The 26546-nt window shown below is 41.2% G+C and overlaps 1 protein-coding gene across 1 annotated transcript; it reads left to right on the top strand.

Moving 5' to 3' along the window:
* Positions 1-9: 9 nt before the first annotated feature.
* LOC122926073 (sulfate transporter-like) lies at positions 10-24915 on the top strand. Its single transcript, XM_044277459.1, has 3 exons — positions 10-59; positions 14525-15118; positions 20919-24915. Exons 1-3 carry the CDS (start codon positions 51-53, stop codon positions 22512-22514), a joined length of 2199 nt encoding a protein of 732 aa, XP_044133394.1. The 5' UTR covers positions 10-50; the 3' UTR covers positions 22515-24915.
* Positions 24916-26546: the final 1631 nt, after the last annotated feature.

Here is a 26546-nt window from a genome sequence, read left to right as displayed (position 1 = left end):
GGAGAGAAGCTGAGAACGAGCATATTTCATTAAGTTGATGACCTGCAACTATGGCCCAGGTTTGTAATTTTATTATGCAATTTGGCTACTCAATCTGTAGAATAACATTTATTACATGCAGGTACTACGGTATATTCATATCACTAACATTCTGTTGATCTTTTTGTAACATATTGTTCATTAGCTTTGGCTAGGAAATTCATGTTACCAAGTACTCTGTTGAGTTGTATGATCTGAAATGTGAGAACTTAATTTAGATTAATGTTCTTGTGTGAACTTGCGGGGGTAATAATACATCGTAATGTCAGAATGTGATTATAATGAAAATACTGGGCTGACTATGTGAATGTGATTTCAAAATATATTTTAAGTGATATATCTGGTGATATACAGATGTAACCAGCATTATCTTGACTCCAGGCATGCCAGGACGGTCACTTAAATGGGTTTTCTGAGATATTCTAATTGAACTGATGACCTATCCTCTGGATAGGTGATCAGTATCTGATCGGTGGGGGTCCGATACCCGGGACCCCAGCCAATCAGCTGTTTGAGAAGGCAGTGGTGCTCCTGTAAGCGCTGCGGCATTTTCTCTGCTTTTCCTAGGCTGTGATGAAACGTTCATGTGTGACGTGGTCTGGGAGCAGCTCAGCCACATTCAAGCTTCTATATGAAGCACAGCTGCTATACGGCACTGGTGCTTGCTAAGCACAGGAGGACCGCTGGCTTCTCAAAAAGCTGATCGGCATCAGACCTCCACCAATCTGTAGAGTATTACAGACGGATTAATAATTGGTTAATATCTCAAAATACATGACCTATAGCAAATACCCCAGCAGAAGTCTGCTGTATTCCAGGTATTGAAATGATATATTATCTATTCCTTTCAACTATAAAAACAAATATCATTTTAGCATATAAAAAATGAGATAGAAAAACCTGTGATACAAATCTAGTATAGTCCCTCTATAAATCCATTAAAGAGTGCATCTCAAATATGGAATTCAGTTTTGGGCTCCACACTGTATAAAGCAGAGTTAGGCAATTGGTTGCACTCCAGCAGTTATGAAACTACAATTCACATCATTCCCTATTCACTTGTATGGGAGCTCTGAGAAAGGCTGAGCAAGTGTGCATGCTGGGAGTTATAATTTCACCATATCTGGAGCGCTGCAGGTTGCTCACCCCTGGTATAAAAGATGTAGGAGATATATATGGCCAATATAAAGAACTGCACACACTACCAGGGGACATTTTTGAGGTGCTGATGAAAAGCGATTCGGATATCAATATAGGAAACATTTTTCTTTACAGTAGATATATATATAAAAAAAATAGCATGGTACCATGTTAGCCAGAAGAATTGACTTTTGCATTAAGGGTACTTTCACACTTGCGTTGCTTGATTTGCAATCTGTATGCAAACGGGCAGCATTTGTAGACGGATCCGGATGCCGATCCATCTCACAAATGCATTGCAATACTGGATCCGTCTCTCCGGTGTCATCCGGAAAAAGGGATCCAGTATTTTTTTACAATTTTAAAGGTCTGCGCATTCCGCTAAGTGTTCATGATTTTTTGCCGTTGAGAAAAATGCTGCATGCTGCGGTTTTTTCTCCATCCAAATACCGTAAAAGGACTGAACTGAAGACATCCTGATGCATCCTGAACGGATTGCTTTCCATTCAGAATGCATTAGGATAAAACTGATAATTTTTTTCCCGGTATTGAGCCCCTAGGACGGAACTCAACACCGGAAAACTTTGACACAAGTGTGAAAGTACCCTAAAAAAGATGACAGTATTACAGCAGTGATACCTTTATAAATGTATTTATTTAGTTTGCATGCTTTAGGACAGTGATGGGCAAACTGTGGGCCGTATATGGACCGGCGGGGCTTTTTATCCGGCCCGCAGAGCTGTCCAGAGGCAGCAGGAGTGGAGATGAGCACTTCCATTGTGGAATCGCTCATCTCCATATTCATCTGTATCGTCGTCCTCAGAACAGCGATACAGATGAATGGTGCGGAGGAGCAGGGGAGAGGAGTCTAGTGTCTGTAGCCTATCACAACCCGGTGCAGGCGGCGCAATGACATAATCGCACCGTCTGAGCCGTACAGAGCGGGACACAGGCCGGAAGAGGCCTGCATCGCATCACTGATAGCAGCATAAGGTAAGTATATGTGTTTATTGTCTTTATTATTTATAGTATACTGTGGCAAGAAGGGGGGTGGGGGCCCTATATACTGGCACAATGTGGAGGGGTACTATGGAGAAGAGGGGAAGCACTATGGGGGCACTATGGGGAAGAGGGAAAGCACTATGGGGGCCCTATATATTGCCACGATATGGGGGGGCACTATGGAGAAGAGGGGAAGCACTATGGGGCCCTATATACTGCCAAAATATGGGGGGGACTATGGAGAAGAGGGGGAAGCGCTATGAGTGCCCTATGTACTGCCAAATTATGGGGGGCACTATGGAGAACAGGGGGAAGCACTATGGGGGCCACTATGGAGAAGAGGGGAAGCACTATGGGGGCCCTATATACTGACACAATATGGGGGGCACTATGGAGAAGAGGGGAAGACAATGGGGGCCCTATATACTGGCACTATTATGGGGGGCACTATGGGGGCCCTATATACTGGCACATCGTATCTATTCTGCAAATTGCAACATCAAAGCTACCTCCAGACTTTGATGCCTTAGCAAAAAAGGGAGACCAACAACACTGTTCCCATTAAATTGAAGGTGAGTTATACATACTATGTTATGAAAGAAATACATTGCATAAAAGTTTTGTACAATAACTCTTTTTATGCTTTTCTACCTTGAATTAAACTAAACCTTTAGGCCCCTTTTACACGGGCGAGTATTCCGCGCGGATGCGATGCGTGAGTTGAAGGCATTGCACCCGCACTGAATACCGACCCATTCATTTCTATGGGGCTGTTTAAAATGAGTGGTGATTTTCACGCATCACTTATGCGTTGCGTGAAAATCGCAGCATGCTCTATTTTGTGCGTTTTTCACGTAACGCAGGCCCCATAGAAATGAATGGGGTTGCGTGAAAATCGCAAGCATCCGCAAGCAAGTGCGGATGCAGTGCAATTTTCACGCAAGGTTGCTAGGAGACGATCGGGATGGAGACCCGATCATTATTATTTTCCCTTATAACATGGTTATAAGGGAAAATAATAGCATTCTGAATATAGAATGCATAGTACAATAGCGCTGGAGGGGTTAAAAAAAATACAAAATAATTTAACTCACCTTAGTCCACTTGATCGCGCTGCCCGGCATCTCGTCTGTCTCCTTTGCTGAACAGGACCTGTGGTGACGTCACTCCGGTCATCACATGTTCCATCACATGATCTTTTACCATGGTGATGGATCATGTGATGACCGGAGTGACGTCACCACAGGTCCTGTTCCTGCAATGAATGCTCACCACAGGTCCTGTTCAGCAAAGGAGACAGAAGAGATGCGCGATCAAGTGGACTAAGGTGAGTTAAATTATTTATTTTATTTTTTTAACCCCCCCAGCTCTATTTTACTATGCATTCTGTATTCAGAATGCTATTATTTTCCCTTATAACCATGTTATAAGGGAAAATAATACAATCTACAGAACACCGATCCCAGAAGTTCGGGTTTGGGTACAAAACATGCGCGATTTTTCTCACGCGAGTGCAAAACGCATTACAATGTTTTGCACTCGCGCGGAAAAGTCGCGGGTGTTCCCACAACGCACCCGCACATTTTCCCGCAACGCCCGTCTGAAAGAGGCCTTAATGTTACAAAATTTTAATTTTATTTATATTAATTCACACAAACGCCCCATCCATCTACTCTTGGTCCAGCCCCCGGGTCCAATGTATGAACCCATTGTGGCCCACGAGTAAAAAAGTTTGCCCACCTCTGCTTTAGGAGAACGGAGGCTCCTTCATCAGGGGAGAGCTCCGTACAGTATTAGAATGTATTGGCTCTGATGAGCCGAAATTATTGCTTCGCAATAACCTTGATACTAAACTCAGGTTCGGTTCCAAGTGGTACAGTATTACAGTATTAAGTTTTAGCAGCTGAAGTCGATTTGCTCATTCCTAGTTATAAGTTTTGCATTTCTTAGGCTAGGTTTACAAGTGACTGAAAATCCAGCTGAAAAATTCACTGTGGTTTTTGTTGCATTTCCACAGAAAAAACTGGATTAAACAACCGCAACAAAACCACATGTATTGCATGCGTTTTTGCTGCAGAAAAGCCAGCAAATTTCACTCTCTCCATTGGTTCCACTGTATTAATTTACATGCTTTGGATTCCAAATCTGAAATGTCACACCTTTTCTGCTGGCTTGTTTTTTATACAGCATGTGGTTGAGAATTCAAAAATTTGCATCGATTTTGCTGGTACTGTACAAAGCAGGTGATTTTCCACAAGAAAATCGGCAAGTATGCCACTAATCACATGTCACCTCAGCCTGGTACAGGGGAATGTGCCCATCTCTGATGGTGATGACAGGGCTCTTCTTGCCAGTAGATTCCTTATGTTTGCTGATTGTTTGAAGGAGACCAGAAGTCGATATTGGAAAACATGTTTCAGTCTATTATCTTTCTGAAATATTGTTGGAGATCGGCAGCAATTCTTCTCAAGGTGTTCACTCTGGGGTTGTAGGTGACTACAAGGGGTAACCTGCTTTTGTTCTCCTTTTGTTTGTACAGTAATTCAAGAGACTGCTTCTTGGAATCTTTGTGGCTCTGTGGGTTTTTCCACTGTAATCAGGGGTTGGTATCCTTGTTGTAAAATGTAGTCCTCAGTGTTTGTAGATGTTTTCTCTCTTTGGTGTCTGAGCAGATCCAGATATATTACAGAGCTTGGCTTTAAATGATACACTTGTGTGTTCTGGATGGAAGCTGTTCCATCTTAGGTATGCTGGATGGACTGTAGATTTATGGTAGACTGAGGTTTATATGCCTTTAATATTGATAGAGTTATATCCAGGAAGTGTATCTGAGATTGTGAGTAGCTAAGAGTGAGTCTGATGATTAGATGAAAAAAGTTTTTGTGGAAGGCCAGCAGCTCATCTTCAGAGCTTGTCCATATTATTAGCAGGTCATCAATGTACCAGAGGAAAGGCTATCTTGACTATGTGCTTAAGGGTGTAGTGGGTTTGTCGCCTCTTCTTAGGAAAAAAGAAGATGCCCCAATAGGAGGGGGCAGTGAAGACAGAGAGGACATCACTGAAAGGCTCCTCTGGGGCTGCAAGGAGGAGGAGCAGGAGGAATGCTGTGACTCTTGACGCCAAAGCATGGTGTCAGACTCAGAGGTAACCTCCACATTATCCTGCTGTGACTGAGAAGAGGAATTAGCAATTCAATCTACAATCTCATCCTTCTTCCCCTCAATGATATTGATGCGCCTTTCCAAAGCCAGGGAGAACTGTGGCCTGCTACTACTTCTGCTTCTACTTCTTGCCGGATAGGTGTGCTGATACTACCCATATTCTGGCTCTGGGAGGACAAGGCCTGAGTATTTTATTTTAAACCCTTCCATATTCCAGTTAATTATGAAGCCTAATGTAAACTCATAATTTTCCTAAATGAAAAGTCATGGCTTTGATACACAGTCACACAAATTATGGAACAGGTATAGTAAAATAGCAAGTGTGTTTTCTGTAACTTAAAGAAGAACAATTAAATTCCCTTCCCCTTCTAAAAACACACACACTGCTATTGACAATTTACTTTAGAAATATTGATGATTGGAGCTGGTAACATTTCTGCCTACTTTTTTATTTGCATTCAAAAACACAGTTTCAGAAAATACCTTTCTGTACTGTGCGATTATTCTCCACTCCACTCCACACAACACCAATTTACCAATGCAGAAAAAGGCCAGTGGAAGGTTTGACTACTGTCTGAGTACTATTTGCATTGAAAAATGTACTTTCAGAAAACACGTTCTCTATTGTAAAACTTGTAATCCAATTATTCTCCCCCCACACCAACAATTTATCGATGCAGGAAAGGCGATAATATTTCTGCCCAAGGTGTAATTGCATTTAAATTCACTGGTTTAAAAATTGCAGTAAAATGCTTTTGCTATAATACAATGTGTTTAGTAACACCGAACAGATTTAAATGCACTGGGGAAAAAATTTGCAATTACTCAGCAGCAGAATGCTATTTGGATGCTGTGCTGGCAATATTAATATGAAGAAATCTGAGTTTTTCAGGAAAAAACAGCTCTCTGTTCAAATCAGAATTATTATTTTTTTTCTTGCAGGTGGCTAGTTTCAGTCTTTCAGCAGCTGTATTTTTAAGCAATGTGACTCTCAGCCCTTTACTCCCTCAAACTGTTGTCCCTGATCAAATACCCTCAATTATGTATTTCTATTTTGTCCCTACACTGTCCCTTTTACACTGGAAGAGATGTTTGCTTGTGCCTTTGTATAATGTGTAAGATTGTTTTCTTTTAGACGCTGAATACATCCATCTACCCTCATTAACCGTTGTCCTGCTCCCACTTTACATACCCCTGGGGTCTATGTGGAGCTCGACAGGCCATTAAACACCTTCCTTCTAGCCAATAAAATAGACTTGGTGGAAGACAGTTGCTTTATTAACCGGATATAGGGTTAGAGAGAAACTGAGGAACAAATATAACATTAGACTACTAATGCCATTACACTACAGCATTACATATGTGCAATCATGAATAACATACAGTATGCTAACATGTTCTAAGCCAGGCTGTAGAGAAACAGGAAAGATAACAACTTCTAATGTAATATGAACAGCATATGGCACTAAAAACACAGTATAGAACCATAATAGCTGAGCCATGTGGTTAGGCCAAGCTGCACACTTACTCAGTTATACACTATAACTCCAAGTAACAGGGTCAGAATTGCCCTAAACAGTGCTCATATGGATACTTATAGCCAGAAATATAACATATCCAGCAGCTTACTGCTAATGCTCCAACAAAGGGGTGAACTAGACAGCACAGGTCTTCTTTCTATGCACTTTCACTTCCTTTGGGTGGAGAAATAAAGGAATTAAATAATAGGCAATTACCAACAATTGCCACTAGATGGCACCCTGTGTCTATGGACAGCACAACCACTCAACACAGCTGTCTGTCAGCCTGAGAGACAAACAGAGCAGGCCCCCACCTCCTCCCAGGGTCATGTGAGCATTATTCTAGTTCTTCCCTCCTGATTTTGCTCATCCACATGTTCAGTGAAATGGTGCTGCATGCCGTTCTACTGGATTCATCTGAAGGGAGCATGAAAAGCTTGTTGTTCGTTCGGTGTACAAATTTTGGGGAAAACTGATTCCCTCACTTAATGCACGCGTGTCTTTCTTCAACCTAAGCAACTATGCAACTATGTAATAAGGCCTTTATTTCTTTTAATCAATAAGTAGTTACTGTATGCTTATTGTAAAGCTCATCTTTTTGGGCATTTTTTTTACTTATTGCATTCTACTTATTTTGGGTTAATCCCTTCACTACCGGGCAGCTTTTCACCTTAAATCCCAGGCTGTTTTTTGCAAATCTGACATGTGCACTTTATGTGGTAACAACTTTGGAACGCTTTTACTTATACGAGCCATTCTGAGATTTTTTTTCTCGTAACACATTGTACTTCATGACAGTGGCAAATTTCAGTTGAAATATTTTACCTTTTTTTATTAAAAAGCCCCAAAATGACAGAAATTTGGGAAAAATTCACTATTTTCTAAATAGTTATTACTTTACATTTTCTCTATGTCTACTTTATGTTGGTTTCATTTTGTAAATGCCATTTAATTTATTTAGGAGATTATAAGGTTTACAGTTTTAGATTTAGATTTAGAACAAAATTTCAAAACCATTTTTTTTAACACCAGTTCGGTTATAAAGTGATTTTCAGGGGCGTATGTAATGGAAACCACCCATAAATGACCTCATTTTAGAAACTACATCCCTCAAATTATTCAAAACTGATGTTACAAACGTTGTTAACCCTTGTGGTGTTCCCCAAGAATTAATAGGAAATTGTGGTAAAATTTCAAAATTTTAATTATTTTTTTCAGATTTTCCATTTTCTTCCATTTTTGCTGTAACATAGCAAGGGTTGAAAGGAAAATAAACCTCATTATTTATTACCCTGATTCTTCAGTTTACAACCGCACCCAAAAATATGCTCAAAATATGCTCAAAAATGAGCACATGGCAGGGTTTAAAAGGGAAGTAGAGCCATAGGGCTTTTGGAAGACAGATTTTGCAGGATTGGGTTTTGGGAGCTACGTCGCATAATAAGACAACCTGAGGTGGCCCTACAGTGGAAACCCTCAAAAAGTGACCCCATTCCGAAAACTAGACCCCTCAAGGAGTATTTCAAGGTGTGTAGTGAACACTTTGACCCATGAGGCATTTTGCAGAATTAGGAAACACTTGGCTGTGAAAATGAAAAATTACTATTTTTTTCAGAAAAAGTTGCTTTACACCCACATTTTTCACTTTCACAAGGGGTAAGGCTACTTTCTCACTAGCGTTTTGGCTTTCCGTTTGGGAGATCCGTTCAGGGCTCTGAAAAGCGGCAAAAAACTGATCAGTTTTGCCCTAATGCATTCTGAATGGAAAAATATCCGGTTAGAATGCATCAGTTTGTCTCCTTTCAGTCACCATTCCGCTCTGGAGGCGGAACCAAAACATTGCCTGCAGCGTTTTGCTGTCCGTCTGACGAAGCGGAGCCAAATGGGTCCGTCCTGGCACACAGTGTAAGTCAATGGGGACGGATCAGCCAGTGACACAATCTGGCACAATAGAAAACGGATCCGTCCCCCATTGACTTTTAATGGTGTTCAAGACGGATCCGTCATGGCTATAGAAGACATAATACAATCAGATCCGTTCATGATGGATGCATGCGGTTGTATTATTGTAACTGAAGCATTTTTGCAGATCCATGATGGCTCCGCAAAAAACGCTAGCGTGAAAGTAGCCTAACAAGACAAAATGCACCCCACATTTTGTTACCATTCCCCCCTGAAAACGACAGCGCCCCACATGTGCTCAAAAAGGATGCATAAGCACATGGCAGGGTTGAAAAGGGAAGGAGTGTCATAGGGCTTTTGGAGGACAGATTTTGCAGGATTGGCTTTTGGGAGCTATGTTGCATATGAAGACACCCCCAAAAAGTAAACCCCATTACGGGGTTTAGACCTCTCAAGGAATATTTGAAGGTGTGTCGTTTTATTTTAGTTTACGGCCCGTTTTTTTAGTTCCGTATATGGTCCGTATATGGAACCATTAATTTTAATGGTTCTGGAAAAAAAACGGAATGTACTCCGTATGCATTTCATTTCCGTATTTCTGTTTTTCCCTTCCGTTGAAAGATAGAACATGTCCTATTATTGCCCGCAAATCACGTTCCGTGACTCCATTCAAGTCAATGGGTACGCAAAAAAACCAGAACACATACAGAATGTACTCCGTATTTCTTTAGTATCCGTTCCATTTTTGCGGAACCATCAGTTGAACATTTTATGCCCATCCCAAATTCTTCTATGTAATTATTGTATACTGTGTATGCCATACGGAAAAACGGAACGGGAAAATGGAACGGAAACACATCAGAAACAAAAAAAGGAACAATGGATCCGTAAAAAACGGACTGCAAAACACTGAAAAAGCCATAAGGGTGTGTGCAGGAGGCCTTAGGAAACACTTGGCTGTGAAAATAAAAATTACTATTTTTCCAGAAAAAGTTGCTTTAGGCCTCATGCACACGGCCATTGTTTTGGTCCGCATCCGAGCCATCCGAGCTCAGATGCGGACCCATTCACTTCAATGTGGCCACAAAAGATGCAGACATCTTGCTGTCCGCATCCGTTGCTCTGTTCTGTGGCCCCGCTGAAAAAATATAACATGTCCTATTCTTGTCCGTGCTTTGCGGACAAGAATAGGCATTTATATTATTTTGCGGATCCACGATTTGAGGACTGCAAAACACACCACGTTCGTGTGCATGAGGCCTTACACCCACATTTTTCACTTTCACAAAGGGTAACAGGACAAAATGCACCCCACATTTTGTTACCCATTTCCCCCTTAAAATGGCAACATGTGCTTGAAGCCTGCTGTGGGGGCACAGCAGGGTTCTAGAGGCAAAGTGCAAAATATGTTTTTTGCAGGCTTGAATAAACAGACATGGATTTTAGGTGCCATGTCGCATGTTAAAAAATTCTTGAGGTCCCCAGAAAATAAAAATCCCAAGAAGTTACCCCATTTTGGAAAGAGCACCCCTGTACGAACATTTTAAGTGGTGTAAAGGGCACTTTTGACCTAACCGGTGTTTCACAGAAATGAATATGTAGTGGTTGGTGAAAAGTGGATATGTAAGCTATGTGGACTAAATCAGAGATATAAGGTGGTAAAACTACAGGGTACATCATGGATGAAATTAAATTAATACTCCATGGATGAGTGGTAGATTCTGAAACAATCCTTGATGTACAGGTCAGATTTTTCAGGGCAGGTTTCGCAATGGTAAATGGTGTCTTTCCTTATCCCCCTTTTGGAACACACCCTGGATCTTTTTGGGGTCCTTCTCTTCCTCGCTGTTTGAGGGACTTCACCAGGGAAATGTTGCCCTGGTATAACTCGGGCACCGTAACTTGCAGATGTACTGGGGCCCTCCATTGCTTGGTTTGGAAGAATTAGGGCCTTTATCACCACCTCTTGAAATTGTAGGAATGTTATTGTCTGGCCTCTAGATCTAAATAGCACGTATGCATTGTACAGCGCCATCTTTTTGTACCACACTTTTGTTTTTCGTGTGGCACTGTAGGGCTTCAGAACTTGATCTGAAAGATCAACCCCGCCCATGTGCTTGTTGTAGTCCAGAATGCAGTCTGGTTTGGGGACAGTGGTAGTGGTAACACATACAGGGGCAGGGGAGCTGGTGTTACTGTGAACGGTGGTCAGCAAAAGGACATCCCTCTTGTCCTTGTACTTAACCACCAACATGTTCTCATTGAAGAGAGCATGGCTGTCTCCTTTTCTTAGTGGTTGCCCTACCAGGGATCTAGGGAGGACACGCATAAATGGTAACCCTTATCCAGCAATGGGCACAGTAAGTCCCACACTATCTTCCCATTAACTCCTAAGACGGGGGGCATTCTGGGGTTTTAATCCGGGGGTCCCTCCCTTCATAAACCCAGAACTTGTGAGTGTACCCAGAGCTACTCTCACAGATTTTATACAGTTTTATGCCATACTTGCTCGCTTGCTGGGAAGGTACTGGTGGAATCTTACCCTCCCTTTGAAAAGTAATAGGGATTCATCTATGCAGAAATTTTGATCTGGGGTGTACACTTCTGAAAACGTTGTGTTGAAGTGGTCATGGACAGGCCTCAGGGACAGGGACAAGGATGGAGGGTGGTTTAGTGATCTGGAACTGCTGCAACTGAAAAAAGAAATCAGAGCAGTAATTCCAGATGTTCTTCTTTTCTTCTTTCTTTTTTCTACAGAAAAATGCAATGGTGGTGCACTACAAGTTTTAACAAGCCAACAAGCAGCACAAAGAAGGACAGAACCTCTCTGCATGAAGTCACCAGCTAGAATGGCTGCCTGCAAACAGGTTCAGCCCTTTCCTGTGCTGCTATAGCGCTGCCATTGGCTGGAGCCAAACACTGGTGTCCCCTGCCTGACCTCAGGGGAGACAGGTGCTGACTAGTTCAGCACCAGTCACCCCTGTACAACCCCCTGCAGCTCCATGAATGGTTAAAAAAACATCCTGAGCTGCGATTGGCCGGTCTGAAGAAACCGGACAATTGCGGCGATCGGAGCTGCAATGGGGCGGAAAAACCTCCCTGTGCCCGTAGGAAAGATGACTGCCTGCTGTGCAGAGTAGCCATCGTACCTTGTTCACCAAGCGATTTCGCTCAGAGACCGGGTGTACACAGCGCCATAGCTGTATGGTGCTGGGATTTCTGACTCACTTTCCAGCTCCGTACCCTATGGGTTAAAAATAATTTTTTCCAATTCATGTTTATTAAAAATGTCAACAGTTTGTCTTCTGCAACCTTCAGTTTTCACTGCCTCTGCAGACTGCTTCTTGTCTGCCTCACTGAAATCTGTTTCATTTTAATAAGCATTTAGTTTAAATCAGTATTTATAAGCTGTTAGGAAACTATAGATAAGTTAACATTTCAGTTTTTACAAAGGCGTCTGATTACCATGGTAACCATCGAGCTGCTGCCATTGCAGCACAGCGGCCCGATGGGGAGAGAGGGAGCTCCCTCCCTCTATTAACCTCATGGACTACTGGCTGCAGCATCTAAGGGGTTAAAGGGCCGAAATTGGTGCTAGCACCAATCTCGGCAATCACAGCAGAATGTCAGCTGTATGTTACAGCTGACACTCTACTGATGGCGGCGGCTCAGGAACGACATACTGGGGCATGTTGGCAGCATGAGGAGGCATCAGGCGGCATGAGGGGGCATCAGGCGTCACAGGGGGTATTAGTGGATGATCTTCGGCAGTTCTTGGTTTCAGGCTGTGATCCCCAGCTCTTGGGGAGAGCAGAGACTACGGGGTTGTGACACTTTATAGTGTCATAGCCCCGGTAAGCAGTATGGACATGACTGTACGTCCAAATGCGCTAAGTGACATGCTTCTGTGACATTGGATGAGTGCACGCATACTTTTTGCTATCGCCTCAGTAATCGATTTCTATCGAATGACTGATGAGGAGTAGGAGGAGCATCAGGAGAAATAGAGGACATTGAAGTCGATGGGAAGGAACGACAGCTTCATTCTGCTGACCTTGCCGAGCCATAACTGTTGGAGAGGGGGTGCGGGCCGGTAGGAGATGCAGCAGTTGTTGCATCAGGCTGTAACACTAAATGAGTGGCGTGGTTTTCCTACACCACTGTATGGTGACACGCCATGTGTTGTAGCAGGGCCGTCGTGCCAACATTAGCACCCTGGCCACGTCTCACCTTTTTCCCACACATGCTGCATACCACCACACTAACGTCTCCCATCGACTTGGTGAAAAATTCCCACACTGGCAAGTATGGCATTTTCCCTCTACCTCTGTGTAATGCCTGTCTGCCACTGCTTTTATGAACTCATGCACTGCTAGTGTGTTCTTCACAGGGTGTCTCCCAAGTAGCAGACAGTGTACCCCCTCCCACGTTTGACTGCAGTTCTCCCACTGCCTTCACCCTGCTGTCTCAATGGCACACTTACACCCTGCTGTCTCATGTGTCACCCTTACCCCCTGATGATGATGATGATGATGATGTCCCCACTTTACCTTGCTCCCACAAAGCTCATCATTGCTGAAAAGCAAAGCAGAGCCAGCAACTATCATTATTTGGCTACCAGAAGAAGCAGCAAAATCAAGAGGCAGGTTCAGGACAGGTGAGGGCACACAGGCAGTTCCTCAGCCATGACAACCAAGCTTGGTGTCAAAGGAACCCACCGATTCATGTTATCTGTTATCACTGGAGATGATGTTGAAGAGCTAGTCACGCATTCTGGTACAGCTGTATTGTCAAAACACGACTGCTGGATGACAGTGGCAGCTCTGGTCTCTTGCTGCAGCTGCTACCAACCCCCCCTTTTTCTGCTGCTACTTGTTCTGGCTACAACATTTTTGCGCCACTGCCTGTTCCTTTGGAGGGCCCAGGCAACTGTCTGTTGGCCATAGTGTACAGTAACTGTATTAGTAATGTAATGGATTAACTAAGAATGTGGCAGCAGTTGAAGATAAATATGGCAATTGAGGCATAGTAAGTCTATGTATAAACTAATAGATTAACTAAGAATGTGGCAGCAGTTGAAGATAAATGTGGCGATTGAGGCATAGTAAGTCTATGTATAAACTAATAGATTAACTGGGAATGTGGCAGCAGTTCAAAAAGATGCACACAGAGATTACACTAAACCTGCACTGTCCCTGCTGTCTCCCTACAGACTCAAAAAACTCTCCCTACGATCTCCCTGCACTGTCCCTGCACTCTCCCTATCCAATATTCTCCTAATAGCTTTTTGCAACACTGTCCCTAGCGCATAAGCACTTGTCACATCTCTCCCTAAAGTCAGCTCACAGTGAAATGGTTGAGTTCTTGCAGGATAAGGCTTTTATAGGGCTGTGAAATCACAAGGGATGGCCATCTTTGGATTGGCTGGCTGTATGGCACTAGTAATTAGTTTTTAGTGCTAAATATAGATCTTCAGCTCTTAATAAGTTTCCACATATTTACTAGCAATGGCACAAATCACACGTATTAAAAGGTGCACTTAAACATTTGATGATTGCCTCTTCACGTCAAAGAGAAAATCAAATTTATCACTACTATGATACACCATATTACACCATATTCTATTTATTGATATTTTCAAAATCTAAAAATATTGATACGTATTGTCAAATCTAACTGGAATGTATCATTATTATTGCCATAGTCTGTTGTAAAATTAACTATATGTCATTTTGACTTGATGTGTCTTTTTCATTTTAGTATATGGATTCTGATTATCCTCTTACCGATAAGTTCCCTGACAAGAGTGAGCGCTCAATGTCACTACCTTACAACTCAGTGGACCTTGAAGAGCATATCAAGCCACCACTCAATATTAAAGAAGTCATTTTGAAGAAAACTGAACACTGCTGTAGAAGTACCCCAGGAAAATTAGGCAGATTTTTATTTGAACTTTTCCCCGTACTTACTTGGCTTCCTCGCTATAAGATTAAGGAATACTTACTAGGTGACATTGTGTCTGGAATCATAGTTGGCCTTATTACCATTCCTCAGTCCATTGCGTATTCACTGTTGGCAAGCCAAGATCCCATTTATGGCATATACTCTAACTTTTTTTGCTGTATTATCTACTTTTTGATGGCTACATCTCACCATAATTGTGTTGGCACATATGGGGTTCTGTGTCTGATGATAGGCGAGTCAGTAAACAAGCACCTAAAAGCAGCAGGTTTCCCTGAAGAGGGTGACATGATATTAAATTCAACACTTGTCAGCAATGGAACTGTATGTGATCGAGGCTGCTATGCGATTATGGTAGCCACGTCTTTAACTTTTATGGTTGGACTTTACCAGGTAAGATGGAGATTCCCAATATGCCATACTTTTAGGTTCAACATAATAGACTACAAAATAATGAATGCAACATGGCAATACATTAAATTATATTTCTGACTTCATTATTCAGATGGGAGGTGTTATCAGTGATGTATAGAATTCTATGTGTAATTGTGTATACAGAGAATGCTATCAATCACTGATAATACCTCACACCTGGATATAAATAGCAAAGAATGTAAATTATAAGTTTGATTTGCCGGTCTTTAATAATGCCTTCTTGCTTTTTAGCTATTTCAAACTATCAGACTAGATACTAGAAACGTGGTGTAGGTGGCTGCCTAATAAGACAAAATAGTAACCTTTGAAATTATGCACATCTCCAAGCCTGTGCTAAAAGTATAGAAAATAAGATTACGTTAAAGAGGCCTGTCACCACAAAATGCAATGCAGTCTGCAGGCAGCATGCTACAGAACAGGAGGAGCTGAGCAGACAGATATACAGTTCAGTAAATCTTGTAATTTATACTTTCTGACCTCAGTTACACACAAAGGAAGTATTATCTGTGACTGACAGTTGTTTCTGTATACACACTTACACAGAGAATGCTATCAAAAACTAATAATACCTCCCCCATGTACAGTTATCAGTTACTGATGGCTATCTCTGTATACACCTCCATAGTATATTGCTGCTGATAGTAGCAATACATATATTACATATTGTAAGATCAATTAGTACGCAATAAGCAAATACAGACGTGGACAAAATTGTTGGTACCCTTTGGTCAATGAAAGAAAAAGTCACAATGGTCACAGAAATAACTTTAATCTGACAAAAGTAATAATAAATTAAAATTCTATAAATGTTAACCAATGAAAGTCAGACATTGTTTTTCAACCATGCTTCAACAGAATTATGTAAAAAAATAAACTCATGAAACAGGCATGGACAAAAATGATGGTACCCCTAACTTAATATTTTGTTGCGCAACCTTTTGAGGCAATCACTGCAATCAAACGCTTCCTGTAACTGTCAATGAGACATCTGCACCTCTCAGCAGGTATTTTGGCCCACTCCTCATGAGCAAACTGCTCCAGTTGTGTCCGGTTTGAAGGGTGCCTTTTCCAGACTGCATGTTTCAGCTCCTTCCAAAGATGCTCAATAGGATTGAGGTCAGGGCTCATAGAAGGCCACTTTAGAATAGTCCCATTTTTTCCTCTTAGCCATTCTTGGGTGTTTTTAGCGGTGTGTTTTGGGTCATTGTCCTGTTGCAAGACCCATGACCTGCGACTGAGACCAAGCTTTCTGACACTGGCTAGTACATTTCTCTCTAGAATTCCTTGATAGTCTTGAGATTTCATTGTACCCTGCACAGATTCAAGACACCCTGTGCCAGACGCAGCAAAGCAGCCCCAGAACATAACAGAGCCTCCTCCATGTTTCACAGTAGGGACAGTGTTCTTTTCTTGATATGCTTCATTTTTTCGTCTGTGAACATACAGCTGATGTGCCTTGGCAAAAACTTCGATTTTTGTCTCATCTGTCCACAGGACATTCTCCCAGAAGCTTTGTGGCTTGTCAACATGTAGTTTGGCATATTCCAGTCTTGCTTTTTTATGATTCGTTTTCAACAATGGTGTCCTCCTTGGTCGTCTCCCATGTAGTCCACTTTGGCTCAAACAACGACGGATGGTGCGATCTGACACTGATGTTCCTTGAGCATGAAGTTCACCTTGAATCTCTTTAGAAGTCTTTCTAGGCTCTTTTGTTACCATTCGGATTATCCGTCTCTTAGATTTGTCATCAATTTTCCTCCTGCGGCCACGTCCAGGGAGGTTGGCTACAGTCCCATGGATCTTAAACTTATGAATAATATGTGCAACTGTACTCACAGGAACATCTAGTTGCTTGGAGATGGTCTTATAGCCTTTACCTTTAACATGCTTGTCTATAATTTTCTTTCTGATCTCTTGAGACAGCTCTTTCCTTTGCTTCCTCTGGTCCATGTCGAGTGTGGTACACACCATATCACCAAACAACACAGTGATTACCTGGAGCCATATATATAGGCCCAATGGCTGATTACAAGGTTGTAGACACCTGTGATGCTAATTAGTGGACACACCTTGAATTAACATGTCCCTTTGGTCACATTATGTTCTGTGTTTTCTAGGGGTACCATCATTTTTGTCCATGCCTGTTTCATGAGTTTATTTTTTTACATAATTCTGTTGAAGCATGGTTGAAAAACAATGTCTGACTTTCATTGGTTAACATTTATAGAATTTTAATTTATTATTACTTTTGTCAGATTAAAGTTATTTCTGTGACCATTGTGACTTTTTCTTTCATTGACCAAAGGGTACCAACAATTTTGTCCACGTCTGTACATTACAAAAAGGTGTCAATACATGGAAGCGATGATATAATGCAATAACAACACACAGCTCATTTAAAAAAAAACTGAATTTATTAGCAACACAGTGCTACAATACAAAGCACTGATACGATTGCTGCCATTATTAAAAATTTCCCCTGTTACGTCACACACTTTTTTCTTTTCTATGTTATATGTTTTAAATAGAATACAATAAAAGATGTAGATAAAGTTACGACCCCTAAAGGGATTTTTTCATCATTTGACCACTAGTTATTTTGTGAGTAATTATCCCGAGGGTCCCAGCAAGGGCCCAACTGTGTGTCTATCTCTGTATACACACGTACACAGAGAATGCTTTTAATCACTGATAACACCTCCCCCATGCACAACTATCAGTGAATGACAGCTATCTCTGCATACACACTTACACAGAGAATGTTATCAATCACTGATAACACCTCTCCTGTGTACAACTATCAGTGACTAACATATATGTATGCACACTTACACAGAGAATGCTATTAATTACTGATAACACCTCCCCTGTGTACAGCTATAAGTGACTGACAACTTACTATGTATACACACTTACAGAGAGAATGCTATCAATCACTGATATCATCTCCCCAGTGCACAACTATCAATGACTGACAGCTATCTCTGTATACACACTTACATAAAGAATGCTATCAATCACTGATAACACCTCCCCATGTACAACTATCAGTGACTGATAGCTATCTCCGTATACACATTTATACACAGAATGTTATCTATCACTGATAAAAGCTCCTATGTGTGCAGTTATCAGTGACTGACAGCTATCTATGTATACACACTTACACAGAGAATGCTATCAATCATGATAACACCGCCCCTGTGTGCAACTATCAGTGCCTGACAGCTATCTATGTATACACACTTACACAGAGAATGTTATCAATCACTGATAACACCGCCCCTGTGTACAACTATCAGTGACTGACAGCTATCTATGTATACACACTTACACAAAGAATGTTATCAATCACTGATAACACCTCCCATGTGAACAGCTATCAGTGACTGACACCTATCTCTGTATATACACTTACACAGAGAATGCTATCAATCACTGAGAACACCTCTCCATGTACAACTATCAGTGACAGACATCTATGTATACACACTTACACAGAGAATGCTATCAATCACTGATAACACCGCCCCTGTGCACAACTATCAGTGCCTGACAGCTATCTATGTATACACACTTACACAGAGAATGCTATCAATTATTGATAACCCACCCCCACCCCCACGTACAGCTATCAGTGAGTGACAGCTATCACTGATAACTCTTCCCACATGAAAAATGAAATCAGAAATGGTATAGATTTAAATGTATAGATTACACATTTAACTTAATATTTTACCATAAAGCTACATATCCATCTGCTCAGCTCCTCCTGCTTTACAACATGCTGCCTGCAAATTGCCCTGCATTTTGTGGTCACAGGTTGAGATCTCTGAAATCTCTCTCTCTTCACACGCTCTTCTCCCAAACAATCTACTAAGCTGATTTATGATCACAGCAATGTTGATCTATGATTTGATTATAAATTAGCTTAGAAGATCATTCTAGTGAAGAGATAAAGTGGCTAGTGCACAATCACTCAAACAAGCTGATGGGTAGGGATAAGGCTACTTTCACACCTGCGTTCGGGTGTCTGCTTGTGAGCTTCGTTTGAAGGGGCTCCCAAGCGGCCCTGAACGCAGCCGTCTGGACCTAATGCATTCTCAGTGGAGGCGGATCCACTGAGAATGCATCCGCCTGCCAGCGTTCAGCCTCTGCTCCGCTCAGTGAGCGGACACCTGAACGCTGCAAGCAGCGTTCGGGTGTCCGCCTGGCCGTGCGGAGGCGAGCGGATCCGTCCAGACTTATAATGGAAGTCAATGGGGACGGATCCGCTTGAAGATGACACCATATGGCTCAATCTTCAAGCGGATCCGTCCCCCATTGACTTTCAATGTAAAGTCTGAATGGATCCGCTCAGGCTACTTTCACACTTAGAAAATTTTTCTACGTTATAAAGCAGACGGATCCGTTCTGAACGGAGCCACCGTCTGCATTAATATGAGCGGATCCTTTCAGAACGGATCCGATCGAACGCTAGTGTGAAAGTAGCCTAAGCTTCGCTCCAAACTTCGTTTTAATGCTGTATGGAGATCCATCTACATACAGTATTAAAATGTCAATGTTTCGGCGAGGCAAAGTGAGTTTCACCAAAGTCTTGCGGGACTTCGTGAATAACTTGGGGTTTGATTTTTGAACTTGGAAACCATTTTAAAACTTGGTTCCGAAGTTGGCTTTGGTAATGAGATGCCAATTGGTACTGATGCAGACTTCAGATACCTGTTTTAAAATGGTTTTAAAGTTTAATAATATTTTATTATATAATAGTAATACAGATACCTGTTTTAAAATGGTTTTAAAGTCATGTATAGGTGTACATGATCTGCAAGGATAAATTCATACCCAAATCAGTTTAGAGTGCCTTCCACATGGATGAATGGGCACAGAGAATACCAAGAAAAGTTTCCCCAGACCATAATGCTGTGACCACCAGCTTGTGTTCTTCCAACAATGGTTGCAAGGTGTTTGCTCTGTGATGTTTCTCACATGACATGCCTATATCCATCCATTCGATGAAGCAGAAAACATGACTCATCAGAGAAGGCAACCCTTTGCCAAGAAGCAGTCATATTCCGATACTGCCATGAAAATGTAAGCCTTTTCTGCTGCTGCAACTTTGCTTGAGATGCAGTGATCATTCGTCTGCTTCGGAGCCTCATACAGGTTGCACTGGACTGTAGTTTTAGGGTCCATTCACAATCCGTGTGTCTTTTGCAGATCCACGAATCCACAAAACACGGAATCCGGCAATGTGCGTTCCGCATTTTGCAGACCACACATCGACGGCTATTGCGGACAAGAGTAGGACATGTTCTATTTTTTTCGGGATCGGAATTGCGGACCCGGAAGTGAATTGGTCCGCAATTCCGTTCCGCAAAATGTGGAATGGAATTGCGGATGTGTGAATGGAGCCTTAGACACATTTCTGGTAGCCCCCTGGTTCATTTCTTTTTTGTACTCCTAAATCACTCCTTTTACCCATGAAAGTAACGAGGGATATGTGTGCACACAGCCTATCGTACACCATATATACTCACCAAGCCAGCTCCCGTGATTTCCTTCATGAGCTATGTGCTGTGGATGTCAAAAGTAGTTAGTGATCATAAGAATGTGACTCAACTAGCTCTATATTTCGATGTGATAAAGTATTTTTATCTATGCAACATAAAACAATGTTGAAAAAATATTTAATTTTTTTACTTCTCTTGAAGTAAGATAACGTGTTCTTTTCTGATTCCTTGATTTCTCTTCTTTTCAGGTGCTTTTGGGATTCTTTCGCCTAGGTTTTATCTCAATGTATTTATCTGAACCCTTACTGAGCGGCTTTGTTACTGGGTCTTCACTCACCATCATAACCTCCCAGATTAAATATATTTTAGGCTTAAAGATTCCTCGTCGTGACGGTGTTGGGGCAGTGATTATGACATGGATTGATGTTTTCTCAAACTTAAAAACTGTCAACATTTGTGACTTAGTGACAAGTGTTGTTGCAACAGTTGTTATGCTACCAATCAAATTCCTTAATGATCTATATAAGTCTAAGATGAAATTTCCAATTCCAGTTGAGCTGTTTGTTATCATTGTGGCCACTTTGGTTTCCCATTTTTTTAATTTCAATGGCAAGTATAACTCATCAATTTGTGGAACAATTCCTACTGGATTTCTGCCCCCAAAAGCACCACAGTGGGGTTTGATTCAAAGAGTCGCAACTGATGCAATCCCCATTGCTATAATTGGGTTTGCAATGACAGTATCCCTGGCTGAAATATTCGCTAAAAAACATGGGTATACTGTCAGTACTAGCCAGGAAATGATAGCTGTAGGCATGTGCAATCTGATCCCATCTTTCTTTTACTCTTTTGCAAGTTGTGCTGCTCTAGGCAAAACCCTACTTAAAGAATCTACTGGTGCCAGCACTCAGCTCAATGGGATTGTGTCTTCCATAGTATTGGTACTAGTACTTCTATCTATTGCGCCACTCTTCTACTCACTGCAAACCTGTATTTTAGGAATTATCACAGCTATTAATTTTAAGAGTGCAATTATGAAATTTGGAGACACTCCAAAAATGTGGAGGATTAGCAAAATGGACACAATCGTATGGTGGGTCAGCATGTTAGCTTCTACTGTGATTTCTTCTGAGATTGGACTGTTGGTCAGTGTCTGCTTTTCCATGCTGTGTGTGATATTTCGTACACAGAGGCCAAGGGCTACTCTTTTAGGCCAAGTCAGTGGAACAGAGATTTACGAAGATCAGCTTAAATACAAACAGTTGGACAATGTGCCAAATATTAAAATATATCGATTTGACGGTTCTCTGTACTATGCCAACAAGGATTATTTTAAATCAACCTTGTATAGCAAAACTGGTGTTAACCCATCATTAGTGTTAACTTTACAAAGAAAAGCCAAAAAGGAAGAGGATAACACCAATACACAAGCGAAGTGTAGTTTTTTTTCAAAGCTGAATATAATTAAAATAGAATGTAAACCCCACAAATCTACTGATACATCCATCCCAGAAATTAATATGCATTCGCTTATAATTGACTGTAGTGCTATGCAGTTTGTTGATAGTGTAGGGCTCTCTGTGCTCAAAGAGATCCGCAATGACTATGGGGAGATTGGTATTCGGGTGTTTCTAGCAAACTGCAATCCTTCAGTCCGCCAACTACTTCACAGAGGTGAATTTTTTAGCGGAGCCAATAACTGTATTGGTGAACATGCATTTCACAGTGTTCATGACGCAGTAACATTCGCTGAGAGGCAGTTCGAAAAGGAAACAAGGTTAAAACATAATGAAGGTTCCTTCTCAGCTACTACTGAAGGAGGCAATGAAGGTACAAAACAATGAAATACTTTTACTGCAAGCGAGTATTTAATAATAATTGCTTATCTTGTTGCAAGCATTAATATTTTTGCTTATTTTCTGAACTGATATAAAGAGAACTTACAAACCTCTATGACATGAGAAGATCACTTTAATATTTTTATATTTAAACATACACACGTTTTAATCAGAACTGACTCGTTTCATTTATTTTTTATTTTTTTAGAATAAGCTGCCATGTGTGGTTACATGAGGAATAGTACTATTTCTGACCAATACATGACTTGTATCTGGAACTTTTTGGCAGTCTTTTCACTCAGTAGACTGTAAGGGCGCATTCACACAACCGTAGTGTTTAGAGGTCCGCAAATTGCAGTTCCACAAAACACATATATCAACCCATGTGCATTCTGCAATTTGCGGACCCCACATGACCGGAACTGCTATAGAAATGATCTATTTTTTTTCCGAGGCCACTACGGAAAAGATCACACCTTGGGCTGTCCGCATCTTTTACGGTCCCATTAAAATGAATGTGTTCGCACATGTCCCGCAAAATGTGTGGTTAAATTGCGGATCCGCAAAACATGGATACTGACCCGTGTGCCGGCACTGCGATACGAATGCTGTATCTTTTTTTGTGGAGCCGCAGAACGGAGGTATAGATGCGGACAGCACACGGTGTGCTGTCCCGATCTTTTGCAGCCCCATTAAAATGAATAGGTCCGCACTCGTTACGCATACGGCTGTGTGAATGTGTAACGCCCCAGAGTGGCATTACCACTCCTATGCCCTGCTTCTATCTGTGTATGCTAATATCATTTCATCTATGCATTTATTCCAAGTCATCCACATTGTGCATTTCCTATTTCTATGAAACTGTATATGTTCATGTAATGTACCTGGTTCACCAGTAGGTGGCAGCAAGCATGGCAGAGCTACAGAGAGAATGGAACCCTTCTTTCCATTCTAACCCTCTCTATAAGGAAGGGTGGAGACTAGTTAGTTAGAAGTCAGTCCTAGCTTACCCCAAGCTAGGTGAAGGTGTGCAGGGCCACATCTCTTCAGGACATGCCCAGCCAATCAAAGAAAACCAGCTAGAGCACCTTCAGCTCTGCTGGATATAGAGGCCATAGCTTGGAGCCTCAGGAGCCAGGAGGAAAAGTTCCCTGGACAAATCTAGTGTCAAACTAGAGAAGAAAAGTTGCAGAAGCAGAGACTCTATTTAAGCCTGTCAGTACAGCAGAGTCAGAGAGCAACCGATGTAGCAGAGTTGAGTTTGTTTTCCTGCCACAATTAATGCTAAAGCCTGCTGGGAACCAAGACAAAGTCTGTACATCGTTTGGAGAAATATTTATGGAAGGTAAAGCTGTTTTTCAACTTCATCACAATGTCTGGACTCAATTTATTCTTCAGCCCACAATTCAACTACCTTCTTTGTCTGCTTCAGAGCCAACGCCTGGCGTTCCAGCATATCCAGGTGGGAGCACCGTGGCACGTGCACAAAACATTTAAGGGATATTATAGGCCACCCTATACTACTCGGCCATTTCTACACCTGGGTACCACCAACACCATTTCTTGAAGGGACTCCGTCCTATTGTTGCTTTATTGCAACTAGCATCACAAAACACTTATCTCATCTTAAAGGGACCCCTTGCGTACCGTTCCTCTGTTGCAAATGTGCACAAATTTTCAGTAGAGTCTAACTGGTTTCATGTCTGCAGATACACAGGACATGAATGAACAGGAGATACTCCTGCCTAACTCTTTATAGAACGACTGGAAATGGAGGTCATACACACCAAAACTAAGCTGTTTAGTTGTGTATTTAACAACAGCAGTCTCTTTGTCAGTCTCCAAGTCTATGTCCATCTGCAACTTTCTCCTTTCCATAAACTTCTATGTAATCTGATCCTGCAGGCAGGCTTTCTTAACTGAAAATAGATCTGGGCAATGAATATAAAGTTTCCGATATTCATCTGTACAATTTGTTTATGGGTAAAAAAATAAAAAAATAAATGACCGCTAGGCCTTTACCACTATCAATTCTTCCTAAGTCTGATTGATAAGCATATTTGCCAAATTGGGATACACTTGTAAATTCCATCCCAGTTTGAACTGCAAATGCGGTCTGGTTCATAGGCAGTCCTACAAAAAAATTTGACTGAAAAAGTGTGGACATTTCAGAAATACTCATTATGGAAAAGCCCACTAAACAACTTTACATAAATCAATAGTGCAAGTGATAATAAGAAACTCTTATTAGAAAAAAAATCCCTTTGCTCCTCCCTCCGCCTCCTAAATTATTTATTCACACTAAAATTACTTATCCAAAACCTCTCCAGATGGTACATGGCCTTATATTCTCACTGACAGATCAGGATATATGCTGTCCTAAACCAGAATAAAGTTTAAAAATAAACCGCATTCTGGTTTAGGGCACTAGCGTTTTTCTTTTCCGGCATAGAGTTCCGTCACAGCGGCTCTATACCAGAAAAGAACTGATCAGACATATCCCCATGCATTCTTAATGGTGAGTAATCCGTTCAGGATGCATCAGGATGTCTTCAGTTTAGTCATTTTGACTGATCAGGCAATAGAGAAAACCGTAGCATGCTACGGTTTTATCTCCGGCGAAAAAAACTGAAGACTTGCCTGAATGCTGTATCCGGCATTTTTTTCCATAGGAATGTATTAGAGCCGAATCCGGCTTTAAAAAATGCCTGATCAGGCATTTTTAAGACTGATCATGATCCAGATCAGTCTTACTAATGCCATCAGTTGGCATACGTTTTGCCGGATCTCTTTGCCGCAAGTGTGAAAGTAGCCTTAACCCTTTCAGGACCTAGCGATTTTCTGTTTTTGCCTTTTAGTTTTTTTACTCCCTCCCTTCCAAGAGCCTAGTGTTTATCGCGAATACTGACACTTTGAGAATTCACGAATATCTAGAATATAGTGCTATATCTTTGTAATCGCGAATATTCTAGATTTTTTTTCATCAGTACCCATGATCCCTCACTGCTTTTTGCTTGTGGGCCAATGAGAAGGCTGCAACTTATTTGACTTTAGGAGTAGTGTTGATCGCAAATTTTAGTATCGCAAATTTTAGTATCGCAAATTTTTATTGCAAGTTTTCCGATTAATGATTTTCGCAACCAAGAAAATATTGACTGGAGATCACGAATTCTTGAATTCACGACGAATATTCGCAAAATATCTCGAATTCGAATATTGCCCCTGCTGCTCATCACTGCAAGAGCCCTCATTTTTTTATTTTTCAGTTCACAGAGTTGTATGGAGGTTGTTTTCTGCGGGACAAGCCTATTACATACAATGTAGTGGGAGCTTTAACATTTTTTTATGGGTTTTGTTTTGAAAGCATTCCCTATGCAGTAAAACTGATGCCATGCCCATCATTTTTTGGGTCAGTACAATTACAAAGATACCACATTTATATAGTTTTTCTTGTGTTTTAGTAAAAAAAAAAATAATAATAATGAAAAACTTTGGGAATTTTTTTTTTTTTTTTTTTTATCTGTATGGAAGATCTGTAGTTTTTGGAGTGCGTATGACTTTTTGATCACTTTTTATAAAAATTTTTGGGAAGTGAACAAATAAATGGCAAATCGACCACTTAGATTTTTTATTTTTCCATTATGCTATTTGCCATAGTTATGTAGTTAAATAGTTTTAGATTTTAATAGTAAAAGCATTTTCAAAAGTGGTGATGCCTATGATATTTATTTTTTGTTTTTTTTATTTTTAAATTTGGGGAAATGGGGGGGGGGGTGATTTGAAGTTTAGATTTATTTTAAGTTTTTAAAACTTGTTTTACTTTTTTTTTTTACTTTCCCACTTACTATTTATCAACAGCATTAAATCTATTGATTCAGTATATTCCAATGTATTGCTGCCACCTGCAGGCCTTTATTGGAATATAGCTGTGAAAGGCTTTGGAGCCTCCAGCAGGCCTGACTTTCGCAAGAAATGAACAGCTCTCAGATGCCGTGGTCACATTTCACAACAGGATCTGAGGATCTAAATGCCTGGGAT

Source organism: Bufo gargarizans, chromosome 2, assembly GCF_014858855.1.
Source record: "Bufo gargarizans isolate SCDJY-AF-19 chromosome 2, ASM1485885v1, whole genome shotgun sequence".
In the NCBI taxonomy this organism is placed as follows: domain Eukaryota; kingdom Metazoa; phylum Chordata; class Amphibia; order Anura; family Bufonidae; genus Bufo; species Bufo gargarizans.
Note: the sequence above shows the minus strand (reverse complement) of the source record. Positions and strands in the feature narration are given on the sequence as shown.

What these genes read in the sequence shown, in the direction of transcription:
- LOC122926073 (XM_044277459.1), top strand. An exon ending in TTATGGTTGGACTTTACCAG is followed by an intron (nt 15,119 to 20,918) that starts GTAAGATGGAGA and finishes TCTTCTTTTCAG; the next exon opens with GTGCTTTTGGGATTCTTTCG.